General features: G+C 38.8%; 2 protein-coding genes across 5 annotated transcripts in view; one reads left to right on the top strand and one right to left on the bottom strand.

The window, feature by feature from the left end:
• CSPP1 (centrosome and spindle pole associated protein 1) overlaps positions 1-2023 on the top strand; it is a 67981-nt gene extending 65958 nt beyond the window's left edge. For 3 of the 4 annotated variants that reach the window (XM_072852381.1, XM_072852379.1, XM_072852380.1), the window contains one exon: positions 1175-2023. In XM_072852381.1, coding sequence (XP_072708482.1) covers positions 1175-1401 — 227 coding nt within the window. In that variant the 3' untranslated portion in view covers positions 1402-2023. The remainder of the gene's footprint in view (positions 1-1174) is intronic. The other variant, XM_072852382.1, reaches the window with a different exon arrangement.
• Positions 2024-4731: 2708 nt separating this feature from the next.
• The window catches only part of ARFGEF1 (ARF guanine nucleotide exchange factor 1), a 98367-nt gene continuing 86972 nt past the window's right edge, over positions 4732-16126 (bottom strand). Inside the window, exons 33-39 of the mRNA XM_072852378.1 lie at positions 13089-13158; positions 10623-10752; positions 9627-9766; positions 9082-9250; positions 7977-8115; positions 6908-7025; positions 4732-6178 (exon numbers count right to left, since the gene is read on the bottom strand). Of these exons, the coding sequence (XP_072708479.1) occupies positions 6014-6178; positions 6908-7025; positions 7977-8115; positions 9082-9250; positions 9627-9766; positions 10623-10752; positions 13089-13158 (931 nt within the window). The 3' untranslated portion in view covers positions 4732-6013. The remainder of the gene's footprint in view (positions 6179-6907; positions 7026-7976; positions 8116-9081; positions 9251-9626; positions 9767-10622; positions 10753-13088; positions 13159-16126) is intronic.

Below are 16126 nucleotides of genomic sequence, written 5' to 3'. Positions count from 1 at the left end.
TTTAAAAAGTCGTCACTTTTTTCCAGAATAAAAACCTGAAATTTGGAAAAATCATCCAAATACTTAAATTACATGACACTTATGAATTGCTTAAGTGAAATATTTCATCACTAAAGAATATACAATTCTGTTACGCTTTACTGGAATTAGTATATTTCTGCAAAAATTTTGTGTTTTTTTCCTAATCCAGAGTCTTCAAACATTTTTCTGCCCAGCTTAAAAAACCCCCAACAAACCAGAACCTCCTCATTTACATGACTCAGCTTTAAAGAGGACATTGCAATTTTCAGTTGTTATAGATGTGGGGGTTTTGCATTATTTTTTGATTTGTATATGTAAAAATTAAATGTTGTGAATCCAAAAAATGAATGGCACAGAGAAATGATACATTTATATCCTTTTATGTTTATATATATAATACAAATTTATGTTGTTTGATAATCCACACTAAAACCTATCTGTTTAAGGTACTACATATGTATGATTGCTGACTGAATCAAAACAAGCAATAGTAGAGTTCAGAGTGACAACAACCCCGAGTTCAGAGGCAAGGCTGTTTTGGTGTGGTGGCGGTTTTTTTGTGTGGTTTTTTTTTTGTAGCCGGAAGATGACGACTTACCCAGTATGCATTTCAGAACGACATTGCGTTAAGGTTATTAGCTACGCTGGACTGTGTTGTACAGACTTGCTTGCATTTGCACTGTTTACCAGTGTTAAAATAATTCTTCCTGAGTTCTCTCCTGAGCAAGAGACTGTCTATACAAGAGTGTTTAGCCATAACACTGTAATTTAATGGCCTATTTTTATATGCATTTTCTGTGCACATATGCACTGCCAGATTTGACTTGTTGCTGTAATGGGAGGCTTTGGGAAAGCACGAACCTTCTACCGAGTCCATCCAAGGTTGCCTGTGTTGCCTCCTTGTTGATCTGGCAGGGGGAGGAGCTGTTGGCATTAGACATCAAAGACTTGGAGTCTTCAGCTGTTGACTCTAGATGGGCCCAGTTCCCCAGAACATCAAAAATGTGTGCTAAGTAAAAACAAATGTAATTTAAAAGCATTATTTATGCATTTATTGCAGACAAATAAGCCTGTTCAATATAACAAAATGTTGCGGTAAGATGCGGTAAGCTTTTGTCCCCCTTAACATATGTCTGTTGCTCTCCTCTCTCAGGTGATAACGCTTCCTTAGGAGAAGTGGGTGACCTTTTGAAGCACGCTCCACCCAACGCTGGCAGACGGCCCAGTTCTGTTGACACGGTTGCAACGGAGCCCTGGCTACGACCTGGAACGTCAGAGACGCTCCAAAGGCTCATGGCTGAACAGTCGAGCCCAGCAAAGCTTTCACCCAAGGACACGCTACCGCTGAGTTGGCAAGGCCTCTCAACCGCCCACGGCTGACTCGAGCTCCAGTGTGAACCAGCAGTGCCTTGCGGCCGAGGAGGGACGGTTTGGCACTACTGCACTTTCCAGGGTCTCTTGTAGGGATAGTTTTCTTCCATGTACATAGTGTGGAGCTGTGTGTGTAATTTAAAATAGCAATAATAAAGTAACAGAGCTGCAGTGCAACGGAGATGCAGAGCAGGGATGTTTTATATTACATGATGTGGGAAGTGGAAGGAGAGCTTGGTGGTTTTTGCACTTTTTATACAAGTTAAGCTTCAGCCTCAGAGCTGGACTGACTTACCACAAAAACAGAGTGTGTGTGTGAATTTGATATTAAATCAAAGTCAATTTTTAGCTTTGTTTGTAGCCAAACTCCAAAACTGTCTGGAACTAGAGTAACCCAGCAGCAGAGGTGCATTTTAAGCTTTTACCAAAAGAGTAACTAACTTGGAGAAGGGCACGCACTTGCTTTTCATACAGTGATGAGTGCTATCCTGCATGAAAGCTTGGTAAACAGTTTCATGGAAAAATTACTATTAGCAATGTATCTTATGTTCCGTAACCTGTTATGTGCTGGAAATAGTGTTGCATATATTTAATTTATGGTTCTGATGTAAGAGTTAATAAATTATTTTGTTACTAAAAATGTGAAAGCAGACTTCAGTTTCCTTAATTTATCATTTGCTTCAGCTTATATTTACTCATGAACAAACTAGAACGTTAAGGCTCTCTGCAAAGGACATGGAAAAGTTGCTGAGTAAAAGCTCTGAGCTTTAGCAAGAAGGATGTGTAGATGGAAGCAAGACTTTAGGAGTTCAGTGAACTGAAACACTAAGGTGAAGCAAGGGTAAGGCTGTGACACTCCTCTTGGTTAGGAATTCCCACCCTGAGCATGACCAGCAGGGAAAAAACAAATGAAAACAAAACAATTTGTAAAAATTTCTTTATTTTTACTAAAATGCTGCCTTCAAGCTTCTGTCTACTTGCTTGAAGGCCACAGCAGTGCTGCGATGGCAGCAGGCAAGAGATGCTTGCTGAGAGAGCTGTACTTCAAGGTTGTGTTGTGCTTGGCTTCTTCATGGGTTTAGCATGTTCCCTCCCAGAGAGGAAGTGCCAAATCAGGCTGATTCTTACCATGAGTTTCTGGTCTTCAGCTAAAAGGCTTATCAATCAGGTTCATCAGTGTGGGTATGACAGCAATGGCCAGTAAGTAATGCAGGGATCTTAGTGCAATGCAAGACCCAGGCTAGAGCATGTAGTATAGGCTGCTCGATTCTGAATTTTCCCATAGGCAGGAATCCCAAAATAATTTTAAGCAGCTAAGGTAAAGATGTTCTAATAGCACCCTACCACTGCACCTCTCATGCTGAAGCCCACCCTACATATTTCATACTTCTCTTCAATTTGTCACCTGCCAGCCTTCCCCTTGTTTTTGATGCCTGATGACTCTTCAGTTGCTTCAGGAGTTGAACTTTGTGATACATTGACTGTACTAACTCCAGGCTAGATACAGAACTTGTCTTTTCTTCCTCATCTAGTGGCCTACATGATTTAATTTTTCTTTATTCCCTGAACTTTGATTAAAGTTTTATCCCCCAATGGAAGCACAAAGTTAAGTGTTATCCTAAAAAGCCAGCCTCATTTTACTGCAAGAATTTTTGTAAATGTCACTGACCATCACAGGCTGCTCTTCCTTTCCTCCAGTTCAAGTCTAGGACCCTGCACAGCCCCCCCCTAAGTTGCCTCCGTCACCTCTGCAGTGACCTGAAACCACTGAACTGATTTTAACCTCACTGCTCAACAGCATTTAGCACAGCGAATTACACTCTTCCTTACAGCTATCCTCCCTTTGGGCATCCAGGCTGCTATTCAGGAGCTTCTTGGTCCTTCACACCTTTCTTTTCCAAGTCTTCCCTTCAGCTTCTTCAGCATATCCAAAGTTCAGTTGTAGGCAGGGTGTTTCTGCCTGCCTTCCTAAATTTTTTAAATTTTTTTTTATCATTACAGTCTCATCTGCAAAATAAACACAGCCCACAGTCCTGAGCTCAAAGTTGAGATGACTAAAATAGAACCCATTTCCTGCCCCTGCTTTTCTGGTAAGCATTGTGGACATGAGCATTCAGAGAGCTGCAAGTGGAACGTGATACCCAGAGTACAGCTAGTGCAGTTATGGCACTGCAAGAACTAAAGAGGTACAGAAAAGAGTAGTGATGATACAGGAGTTCAGATTCCAATGAACCAAGACTAAACAGCTATTAGGCCTTTTCTGCGTAAGCAATAAATAAGGTAAGGCACGAGAAGGTCACGCTGTAAAAAAAAGTTACTACTAAATAGGAGTACACAACAGAACAATGAAGCAGCAAGGTTTAAAACAAAACAAAACCCAACCCACCAAACTTTTTAGATTATCTGTTGTACTCACTGCCACTGAATGCTGAATCTTGAACACAGGCATTTAAAAAGGAATGGGGCAGACCCATGGATAACAGATACATAAATGACTGTTAAAACAGCGCTCTGGGTAACCGTGTCAGGAACACCTTGATAACGGTACCAAGAACACTGTCTGCCACAGGCATGGGGCATGGGGGACAGTGCGACATCAACAGGGATGGGACACATCATACTGACTCTAAGAATTATTACTGATCACTGTCAAACAGACAAGAAGGACCTCAGATCTGGCCTAGTACAGTGGTTTAAGATTTAAACATTATACAACAAACTGAAAAAATAAAATACAGCCCAAGAGGAAAGGCTGTACAATTACAATTAATTAAAATTCTCCCCCTTCAGACTTTGATAAATGCAATTTGGTTTTGCTCCACCCCAGTTAGCATTATGAAAACACTCCTAGTCGCAGGTCATGCCTTTTAATTCCCTTCACTGGCCTTTCCATACCCATTTCATTGAACTGCTTACACTTATTTTTGGAGCCTGCTGTGAACGGCTACAGGGAGATTCATTCACCTCTGAGATTAGGCTCCCTCATCCACTTTCTCAGTGTTCACGCTTCTCTCCTTTGCTAGTCACAAGTTTTGTGAGAACACGGTGGAGAACAGTCCCATTCCACTTTTACTTACAAAATCAAAGACGCTGACCAGGCTTAGCTGGCTGGTGTATTCCGAGTCAGCAGTGAGATGAACTGTAATCCCAGCCTTACTCTACAGTCTGTTTTGTATTAATATTTTAATCCCCAGAAAGCGACATGCAGTATTTGAGTTTCTATCTGTGCAGCACTTTTCTTCTTCTGGAACTTTTGTTCCTTTGAAACAAGAGCATGAGAGGCAAAGGAAACTGTAAAACAAGTAGCTGTGGGTTAGACTGGTTTTGATTGCACTGATGAAAGAGTTCAAAAACTTTATTGACCTATAACCTGATTAGAATATGCCAGATGAGAACCAAATATTGTACAGAAAGTTGTACAGAATTTTTTTTACATAGAAAACTTTACATATCTGTACCATATACATTTTGTCCATCTGAAAAAAATTTCTACATCCATTGTAATACAGAATGCTTGACAATCTTGTCTTTTAACCATCAGAGCACAATTCACAGTATGAATACATTTCCAATAAATTTAACCATCCCCAAACCATGCCAGATTTGTTACTTGAATATATTCAACATTAAATTCTGTACATAAGAGTGAAATCTACATCAAACAAAAAACATCTGACAGCAGACACAACCTAGACTTGTTTGCAGTGATTCAAGTTCCAGTCCTTGAAGGATCATCATTTCAATGGCTCGTTACATTTAAAAGCCCTAAACCAAGTATATTACAGGTAGTTTTGTCAGTCGTGATATTTCTACCTCTGTTCTTGACAAAAGTCAGCAACACTAACTTCTGGGCTACAATGAAACAAACAAACAAACAAACAAAAAAAAGAAAGAAAAAAATCACAACCCAAAAAAATAAACCCAAACTTCTAGTGCATTTGGTAAACAATGAAGTATTATGGGTTTTCAGCAAATCAATAATACAGAAATAAAACAATTCAGGAAGAACTGTATAGTGTTAAAGAGTTTATATTACAGACCTGCATCTCTGTACATTTTTCACAGAAGGATGATTACCAATGTCTCAGACAGCCTGAGTGTGCAAAAATCTCAGAATAAGAATATCAGACATAGTTGCTAAATATCTTTTACCATGAACAATAATCTCCATTTTCTTTTCACTATAAACATTTTATCCTTCAAAATACAGCTCTCCTGAGTTGTACTTCTTGCAGAAGCTCAAACCTTTACATATATAGTTCTTTGGGTACATTTTACTTTCACACCCGCCATAAACATCTGTTGCTATACTGCTGTCTAGGACAGTAAAGGATATTGCAGCCCACGCTGACAAGAGGACTGTGCTAAAAACTGGCTCTGTGCTCAGCATGAGCCAGGTAAGAGAAACCGGTAGAGACAATCCATCAGGAAATAAAGGGACTGGAGTGTTGCAAGCCTTAATTACAGTTGTAAGCATCTGTACCGTTAACCCTTGGATACACATTGCCATACAGAGAAACCATTTTTATGGATATCCAGACAGAATGGCTCAGCTACCTGGTCCTTTTATTTAGCTGAGGAACATAAACCTTTAAACGGAGCAATACTCAGTCACTGTCTGCTACTGCTTGCTTATTCCAGACTCTTGTTCTGGTGGTTGGGATATTTGGAAAACCACACCAATCCGCAGGAAAAACCTTCGTAGAACAGCTCGAAGTTCAGGAATAAGGTCAAACTGCATAATTTCACACAACAGAGGATAGTAGAATGAGGCATGAGCCTTGAACTGAGGAGAAAACAAACAGAAGAAATTATTCTATTATGCATCAATACACCTCAGAAAGCGTGTTGCAAGTGAAGAATTTTAAATTCTCTTCCAAGTCAAGGTAAGAAACGCATGAAGTGATGAGCAGAAACATCTTTATAACTGAAGCTAGCAGTGCTAGAATAAGGCTAAGACAGCTGTGATGTACTCTGACAGATACTCATACACACAGCTCTTCTTCAAGAGGAAGAATTTTTCTATTATCAGTTAAGTTTTTTGTTGTTGTTGGCCCCTTTCACTTAATGTTTCAGCCAAGTTTTGTTAGAAATAGAGGGAGATCTAAATATGGATTTATTTACTGCAGAATTGCTTTGGAGACGGTCAAGGTGATGTACATGTAGCACTGGAAGCAGAAACAGGAGTCATTCCTTTGAATAAAATATCAGCCACGAATCCTCTTCCTCAGCAGGAGAGGGGTAAAAGCAACTTCACACACACTTCTAAAGGATTTTAGCATCTTTTAAATTTTCTCAGACACATTTTATTTTATCACTCACTGCGCCCTCACTCTGCATTACTACTGTCAGTATCTGTCAAGTGCAGTTTCAACGTACATTCCCTCAACAAAGAGTGTCTACAGAGCAGCAGGAGCTTTTAGAGTCAAGTATGTAACTGTGCGTGAAGAACCGGTCTGGAACTACTTTTTGCCTGTAAATGTTGTCTTAAATACCATTCCAAACAGTTACTTACCCTTTCATCACTTATCTTCAGGACTTTAGTCAAAAATAAGAGTAATAGATTAGTCCAGGCTTCCCGATGACTTTCTGATGTAAGAGTGAGGAAGTAACTCAGAGCCTCACTGCAGACACTAGAGAGAAAAGACACAAAAACTATTAACTAACATTTTATTTTGAGCTCTACTGCAGAGAGGGAGCTTTGGCTTTGCAACTATTCCAGTGTAGAGCCCTGGTGTAGAACAGCATCTTTTTATGAAAGCTACTGTAAGCCTGATTAGTAATAGAAAGCAGTGGTTTTGTTCAACTCAAAACCAAAGTCCTAGGACTTCAGTATTAGATATGCTGACAAAACGTGATCGTGCTGTCTGCATATATTTAAAGTGTATCAAATGCTCTTTGAGAGGTATTACGATGCATGCGACAGAATGATGTGTAGACTTTAAAAATTAATCTCATGCTGATGTAACCAGGTAGTGTTCAGCTCTGCTCCCTGGTCTATAAACCTTAAAATACTTTCACTGTTTTTCTGCCATGGTTTTAAGCCCTCTGTTATTCTGACACTTGCTTGAACAACTTTGTAAACTAAAAACATTCAGGTGAACCTTACTATTCACAGTAATGAATAATCAAAAAGCCAAAAGTTTCTGTATGCCCATAGGCTCCTTAAGCCCAGTTCTCATTTCTGCAGATGAGAACAGCCAGCATCAGTTCCCTAAAATATCTGAGGTTACTGAAAGAAAAAAGCAGTGTTTAGGTGATAGTTTCTTTTATTTTTAAAGAGAAGCTATAACAATCACCCACCTACCGACATGCTACCAAAAAAACCCCTCAAAAAACCAGGTGACAAAACCCTTTGTTCTCTCCTGCAAAACATGTAATGAGAACAAAAAGCAGAGGAAACATTAGTAGCTGGAGGCACAGCTCTCCCCACAACGTAAAAACTCTTGCTATTAGCTGTGACCATCACCATACTGTGTTAGCTCTAGGAAGTTTACTGCAGAGGAAGTCTATCCTTTTAAATAAAAATAAACATTCTTCAACATCAGAAGTAACATCCACAGGTTCAGCTACATGGACCTTACTTCAGTAGTCTCTGCTGGACTTCCTCCCATGCACTGGTACGGCTTTCATCCATGTACATACGGAACAGAATGCGCAACCCACAGGCAAGACTACTAGTCTCCTGTTTCAGAAGATTAGGCTTTGATTTTCCTTTGAAACCTAGAGAAATTCCAAGCATCCATTTAGATTTTTGTTTCATCTGACAGTTTTCCTTACAGTCCCCCACTTCTCCTTCTAAGCATCTTCTGCATGTAGACAGTTAGAAGAACCGCCTTATGGAACTAATTTCTCATTACCTTTAGTACAATGGAGTACTGCTAAAAATTAATCTATGTATATACACCATAATTGTGTTTGGCACCCATTTCTATATAAGCTTCCAAGTAGATGTGAAACCTGGGTGTATGATAAAAATGCATTCTGACCACCTGAACAATGGACCATTTTGTCTCAGTCATGTACCTACAGTGTATACTGTTTTATTGCTTGTTTTTGATAAAAATGTCTACAATACTACTGTTTCCAAAGCTGTTACTGTATAATTGAACTCAGTTTGCTAGTGGAGGTCCACACTAGCAAAAAGCATACCCAGAAATATTAATACTACCTCACTAAAGCTGAAGTGGTTCTGTGTATGCATATATCAATGCACAAAACAGCTTGCTGCATATTCACAATATGCATTCGCCATTAAAAATATGAATATAGCTAACTTTGGTGCAAGGAATAGATTAAACACAATGATACAGAGAGTCCATTTTCCATCTGTTTCAGAAAATGACATATATTTCACTTATATGCTGGTAGGTACAACAACCCCTCTAACAAGTTTTGGGGGTTTATGCCTGCAGCTTCCAAGCACAGGACTCACACCTACAGCCAGGGATCAGCTTGGCAGCCGTAACCTAGTGAAACCTTAAATTTTAGGAAATCGAAAAGATATTTGCACTTGCACAGATGAGGTCTCCTCCCCTTAGGGATTCTAGGGTTATAAAGTTACAGCCTGATATTCAATTTCAAAGCATTTTGAAATTCAGCATCAAAGTAGTTTTGACCTATTTTTGGGTCAATTCAAAGCACAGTAACACATTCTCGCAAAATACTTCTCCAAGGTGACTGACTCACCTGCTTTCCAGAGAGCAGTTCTTTGTTCATTGTTTGAATTAAATGCTTTAGCAAATCTGTGAGATTCCAGCAGACAATCAAGAAGTTTGAAAAGCTGCTGTGATGTTAGAAAACGATACATCCCTTGATCTTGTGTATCCACATGGACATCGAAGTCTACTGCATCTCTCTATTAAAAAAAAAAGAAAAAAGAAAAAAGATATTTCAAGTAAAAATTCACAACTGCCTTCAGCAAGCTCCTGTGATAACTCAATCCTACGCTGTTTTCATCTGTACTTGTATTTAAACTTAAAACTGTATTAAAAGTTGTATCCACATCCCAGTTACATAAACCGCTCTGAACAATACATGTTTTGATCTCCACAGTGTGCTGCCCCAGCACAGCAAATGCAATTTAGTGCAAGATGTAAGAGATCTCAACAGTCTGCTGGAAGTTCTCAAGCGCTTCTAAAAATTGTAAATTAGAAGATGTTACAGGAGTTTATGAAACTTTATCCACTACAGAAAAAGCTGTTAAGAGAGAGATACCTATCAGTTCTACTTACTTGTGCTGCTGCTAGATTCTCTGCATCCTCTTTTTTGCTAGTTGCTGGGAAGAACACAATATTGTCGATAGTCTGAATGAGTTCCAGTTGTACAACGCATTTGATCAAAAGAGCAGCAAATAACTTCTGTTCTGGAAATTCTTTCAAGGAAAGAAAAAGAAAATTGCTTGTTAACTAAAGAACTGCAATACTTTTTTCTTTTTTGAGCTATTTTGGGGGTAAGTTGAAGAACAGCTTAACTTCAAGCACATTCATAAACTGAACCTGGAATCCACCCATCTGAATTACTCTTCTAAAACCAGGACTGATCACCATCGTTAACAATTGGCAAGTTTTAAAAAATTATTTCCTAACTTTAAAGGTGCCTGCCATATATTGGACAAATATTAAATGTCACCTAAAAATCACCAAAATTAGCGACCTTGTTGTTAGCATCAGTGCAATGGCAAGAACCAGAGACTGAGACTGTACGCAGGCAGAGAAGGCTTAGGATAGCGCTGGTATCATTGATGCTTGTTGTACTTGTGGCAAGTACTAATACCACCAGACATTAACATTTTAGGCACCAACACATAACTTTGCACACATATCTTAAGGGTTTGATATACTCTCTTCAAATCAGTCTAAATACACTTTTTTTCCCCAGCTATTGCTTCTGTTGCATTCTCCACAGAAAGAACTTTGCTCTTAAGAAAAATAATTTACTCATTTACATACCATTATAAGGAGAGTACTATTTTTAATATTTTGCTTTGGGTAAAAAGCCTGCAAGTTAGCAGCTGAACTCTAGATTTTTAAAGCACAGGCCAAAAACGTGGAACCACAAGAGTCCAACAGAATTCTGTCATACTACATTAAGACAAAAATTTAACCAATGTAATTTTCTTCACATCATGTTTTTAAAGTTATTGCTGGGGTTATAACTAAAGATATCAAACATCTGCTAAATACTACCCTTAACAGATATAAAACGCCAAATCACTACAAAACACGCACTTGCTGTTGGCCTGGTTTTACTCATTTCTTCACCTACTGTGGACCCTGCGCTGGGTTGATATGGACGTCCATCTGAAGATCTAGGCTGAATAGAATCATGAATATCTACTGACTTCTGTGAGATTGTATCCTGAAAAGAAAGCCAAATGAAAATTAACTTACAGAAAACTTCTGCGAGCTAATTGTCAATAGTGTTGTGCGCTTCATAGCTGAAGACATTTGCTGTCTCAACACTGCACTTTTTCATTCACTTTCATCATATTTGATACTAGCATTCGAGAAAGATTTACTAAAAAGATGACCTACTAAGAACTAAAAATTTAACAAGCAACAAATACTTAATTACACAGTGAAGTCAATGTGTAGTATTTTGCACATAGGTTTTTTATATGCCATCCAAGCATTTAGTATGTCAGCCAACAGTTAGTTTGACTTTTACCAGATTAAGTGTATGAGGTTTGCTGCAGGTTTCCGATACTGGGAAATGCAGTATCTACCTTGATCTACAATAAAAACCCCTAAACAGCTTCTGTGGAAATTTGTATTCCCTTTTATAATGGGTGAAAATGTGAACACACTCTTAAATGACAAGTCCAAACAATATGAGGTATCATCAAAGTTTTTACTTGCCTTTACTCCCTTGAATGTTCTCAATTATAAGCTCCTACTAACATGTTTGTAGGTGCTACAGGAATTTACCACAGTAAAATGATGAAGGAAGAGAATATACGCATATCAAGAAAATGCTCTGATCTAAAATCCTTTTGCCAGAGAGGTGCTTCAGCAGAATTCTGCAATGTGTTCTGATTCTCCATGTTGTACTGTGTTATCTTGTGAGCTAGAACTCAATGACTTTGGAAGATGAATTGTTGGGTTTCTGTTTCGTTTTATTTTTTTAATAAATACCTTCCTTCTTGATCAGCTGAATATGAAGTATTAAAATCAGTGGTAATACCTGCTGTTTTCATTTCACAAAGCATTCATTGAAAGAGGGAAATGTAATTAATGTAATTAATAACAAAACATGTTATCGTTAACTGCAAAGCAGTTATATATAGTGAATACTGTCCCTTTTAAGAACCCAGCATTTCTATTGGCATTTGTTCCATAAGTGCCACTAGAGAGTACCCATTAATTCCCTGCATTGTGGTGTTAGCAAGATTTAAATCTACACATACAGTTCCTATAAAGAACACATCAACTTCTCATACCAGTAAGTAACCAAGGTTTTAATCTCTATTAAGTATAAATACACTTTTAACATATATTATGTCTACAGATAGTAGAACACTTCATTGTATTTGAACTACCTGAAGACAAATTAGACAGAAATATCTAAAGCCTGCAAAAATTCTATCCTACCAAAAGAAAGGATCCAAAATATATCTCTTTCAACACTATTTATTATACAAGTTCTGTTAATTTTGAAGTTGTAAAGTGTCTTTTTACACTGAAGACAAAAAAGATTTTTGAAAACTTTCATGGTAAACTAATTTCAAAGAGAAAATATCTTTCAATTTATTCATTACATTCATAAGACATTTAATATATTTGCCATTTTTGCATGCTATTATATTTGACATAAATGGATCAAAAACATAGCCAACGTTTTGATCAAACATTTTATACATCAAATCACTACAAATGAGTCAAGATATAGCAAGCACATTCAATCACACAGATGTAAAATACCTATATAATGAAAACTGGCCATCACAAACATTTACACTCTGTTCTAAGTAACTTATGTTAACACTCCATAAAGATAAATGGAGGGAGTCAGTCTCTCTTAGTAGAACTCATCTGGGACCATATCCTTGAACAATTTTTATCAAATGCTTCATTAATCTATAAAGAACTTCATACAGCAATCTTGTGAGAATGTCCAAAAGCTAAACTAATTCTCATCAGTAGTAAAGTAGCTACAGGGCTGCCACTTGTAGACAAATCCAAATTTTACATCAGTTTATTCAACCAGTGCTAAGAAATCTGATGGTTATACACATTTTCTATTTTAAACATTGATGTTTAAGTTCTTATTACCAGAGAAAATCTGAAGGAAAAAGAAGTCAATCTAACTGGCAATCTTTCCACCTCCAGCATTTTCTCATCAAGCCAATGTATCAAAGAGAATATTGAAAAACCACACCCCAAGCCAGAAAACAACTCAAACCCTAAGTACAGTATTACAGACACCTACCAGACACAGGACATTACCTAAAACATACACAGATAACGACCTACAGCCAACTTCTGGAAGCCAACTTTGCTGCAAACAAATACATACTTCTCTTAATTGCCATTTTTGAGAATTAAATAGCACTTTATCTGGAAAAAACTTTTTCAAGTACATCAAAATTGAAAAATGGGTTTAAACTAAGTATAATTTTCACTTATTCTACATCACAACATATTTGTACCAAACTCTTCCAAGCTTTTAAAATATTTTTTATTTCAGTGGCTTACCAGTTTTTCTTTTGCATCAGAGGGAGATCCAGAGCCAAACTCCCCACTGACTGGTCGCCAAGTCAGCAGCCTTGAAAACACAAAACCAGTACGAAATTTAAGTTTGAAATACAAATCAGAACTGATATTCTATAAAGTCCACTTCAATATGGTGGGGTTTTTGTTTAATTTAAATTAATGGAAGCCAAACATGAAAAGAGTTGGATGTAGATACTTCCATAAATTAATAAACTAATTTCAGTTTTAAGTATACATTTTATTCTTTCACACATACTGAAAAATTTAAGTATTGTGTTTTTTGAACTTCAATGTTTCTGCCAATTGCCTTGGACGGACAACTGGATTACGTGGAGGTGGATTAATTGTTCTCAGAAATACTGGATTTGGCTTTAGGCAGTGCTCTAGTGCCATTAGTGGGCCTTGTTCTCTCACACTGCCTTAAGCTTTACCTGGAATAAGGAATGAATCTACCCCAGGACAAATCAGCATGAATGTCTGGAGATGTTTTGCATTCTCTGTTTGGGATACGTTCCAGCATTGTGGTTCTATTTCCACCTAGGATTCAATGCTTCCACCTAGGATTCATTGCTGTTATGAGGTACCAAGTCACTGACAATTCTTCTGACCTCTTCCCTGCTGTCTTCCTATAGCACCTTGCTGTCTTGGGGATCTTCGCCTTAAGCACTAAAAAATTTCTACATTAATTGTAACTTATTGAGGCTGTCTGTGCCTGCCAAGAATCGAGGGAAATTGGATTAAATGACCTAAGTGGTCCATCATCTCTTGTTCTATCAAATCTATTGCTACAAAGCAAGATTAAGGTTATTTGTCAGTGTTAAGATCTCAAACTATTTAGCCTCAATCTGTGTGAGGCAACGCTTGATGGACATTTGTGCCTGCGTATCCTAAGTGAGATCTTTCCCACTGTATTAAGGATCCTAAATTATCACTGATATCCATACAATTAAAGACCATATAACTAAAAAGACAAATCAGAGACAAGAAAACATAAAATCCTGAGGCATGGAATGAGACAACAAATAAAGTAGATAAGAGAACTGAATTGATTCTTGAAAGCTACCAGGACACAAATTGCAGATTATTCTGGATTAGAGGTTGTTAAATACAGCATAATTTAGTTTGGGCTATAAAGTCTTAAACTTCCATCTGCCAAAGGAGGTACTGGAATAATGAGCCATTATGACCCAGTAGAGGCCAGATCATTGTAATTTGTGCAAGGAACCAATTCTAACTCGAATTTCCCAAAAACAAGAGGGCATTTACCCTGGCTTTCTCAGCGCCAGCGAGTCAAGACTTGCTCTCATGAAGCTTCAGAAAATTTCGATTTAAAAAAAAAATTATAAACAGAATAGAAATTAAATAAAAAGAAGAATCAAGGAAACTATTAAAATGAGCTAACAAAGTATGGTCTGGATGAGCAAACAGTGAGGTGGATTGAAAACTGGCTGAACAGCCAAGCCAAGAGGGTGGTGGTGGATCAGGGGCATAAAGTCTAGTTAGAGGCCACTAACTAGTGGTGTAACCCCAGGGGTCAATACTGGGTCCAATTCTGTTCAACATCTTCATTAATGATCTGGATGATGGGGCAGAGTGGACCCTCAGCAAGTTTGCTGATGACACAAAACTGGGAGGAGTGGCTGAAACACCAGAGGGTCATGCTGCCACCCAGAGGGACCTCGACAGGCTGGAGAAACAGGATGATGGGAACCTCATACAGTTCAACAAGGGGAAGTGCAAAGTTCTTCACCTGGAGAGGAACACCCCCAGGCACCAGCACAGGCTGGGGACCACCCAGCTGGAAAGCAGCTTGGCAGAGAAGGCCCTGGGGTCCTGGTGGACACCAGGCTGGACATGACCCAGCCACGTGCCCTTGCTGCAGAGAAAGCAAATGGTATCCTGGGCTGCATTAGGAGAGTTGCCAGCAGTGGAGGGAGGTGATCCTGCCCCTCTACTCAGCACTGTGTCCAGTTCTGGACTCCCCTGTACAAGAGAGACATAGACATACTGGAGAGAGTCCAGCAAAGGGCCACAAGGATGATTAAGGGACTGAAGCATCTCTCCTATGAGGAAAGGCTGAGAGAGCTGGGACTGTTCAGCCTGGAGAAGAAAAGGCTCAGGGGATCTCATCAATGTATATAAATACCTGAAGGGAGGGTGCAAAGAGGACAGAGCCAGGCTCTTTTCAGTGGTGTCCAGTGACACCACCAGAGCCAATGGGAACAAACTGATACACAGGAGGTTCCCTCTGAACATCAGGAGACACTTTTTCACTGTGAGGATGACCGAGCACTGGCACAGGTTGCCCAGGGAGACTGTGGAGCTTCCCTCCTTGGAGATATTCAAAAGCCAGGACATGGTCCTGGGGAAACTGCTCTGGGTGGCCATGCTTGAGAAGGGGGATTGGACCAGACAACCTCCAGAGCCCCTTCCAGCCTCAACCATTCTGTGTGATTCTGTGTTAGTATCTTCAGCTACCAACACCTCAATGATTTTGTGGAAGCTTGGCAGGAGTACAGACTGGGCTTTCAGTAAGGGATCCTTGCTGAAATTGGTAGTTGAGTAAGTATTCTTGTACGGAGTTTTCCAAACAAGGAAATAACATGGTCATCTCTCTTTGCAAAACAGTAACTTGCCAAGAACCAGCAGAGGCTAGTACTGCAACTAAGAACTCCTGCAGCCAATGCTGCAACTCTTAAATTGAAGAAGTTACACAATACCTGGAAGATGTTTTATATGAATGCTAAGAAAGAACAGATGTAATCCTACCTGATCAGATTAGTAAAAACCTCTGCCATAAGATACTTTACACTCCAGAGATTCATAGCATCTGACTATTTCAAGACAATTAGCAATAAAGCACTTGCTCATAAAACTTTCATATATACCACTGTGCGATTTGTCTCTGTCTTCATTTCAACATTAACTACCGTGTTACTTCCAGACATGGGAAAATAAAGGTAAAAGGAGCATTTGCCACCTTCTCTAAGTACTGGGGCAGCCTCCACAACAAGCTGGAT

This window comes from Ciconia boyciana, chromosome 2, assembly GCF_034638445.1.
Source record: "Ciconia boyciana chromosome 2, ASM3463844v1, whole genome shotgun sequence".
Lineage (NCBI taxonomy): Eukaryota > Metazoa > Chordata > Aves > Ciconiiformes > Ciconiidae > Ciconia > Ciconia boyciana.
The sequence above is the reverse complement of the archived record's forward strand: the minus strand, read 5'-3'. Positions and strand labels throughout refer to the sequence as shown.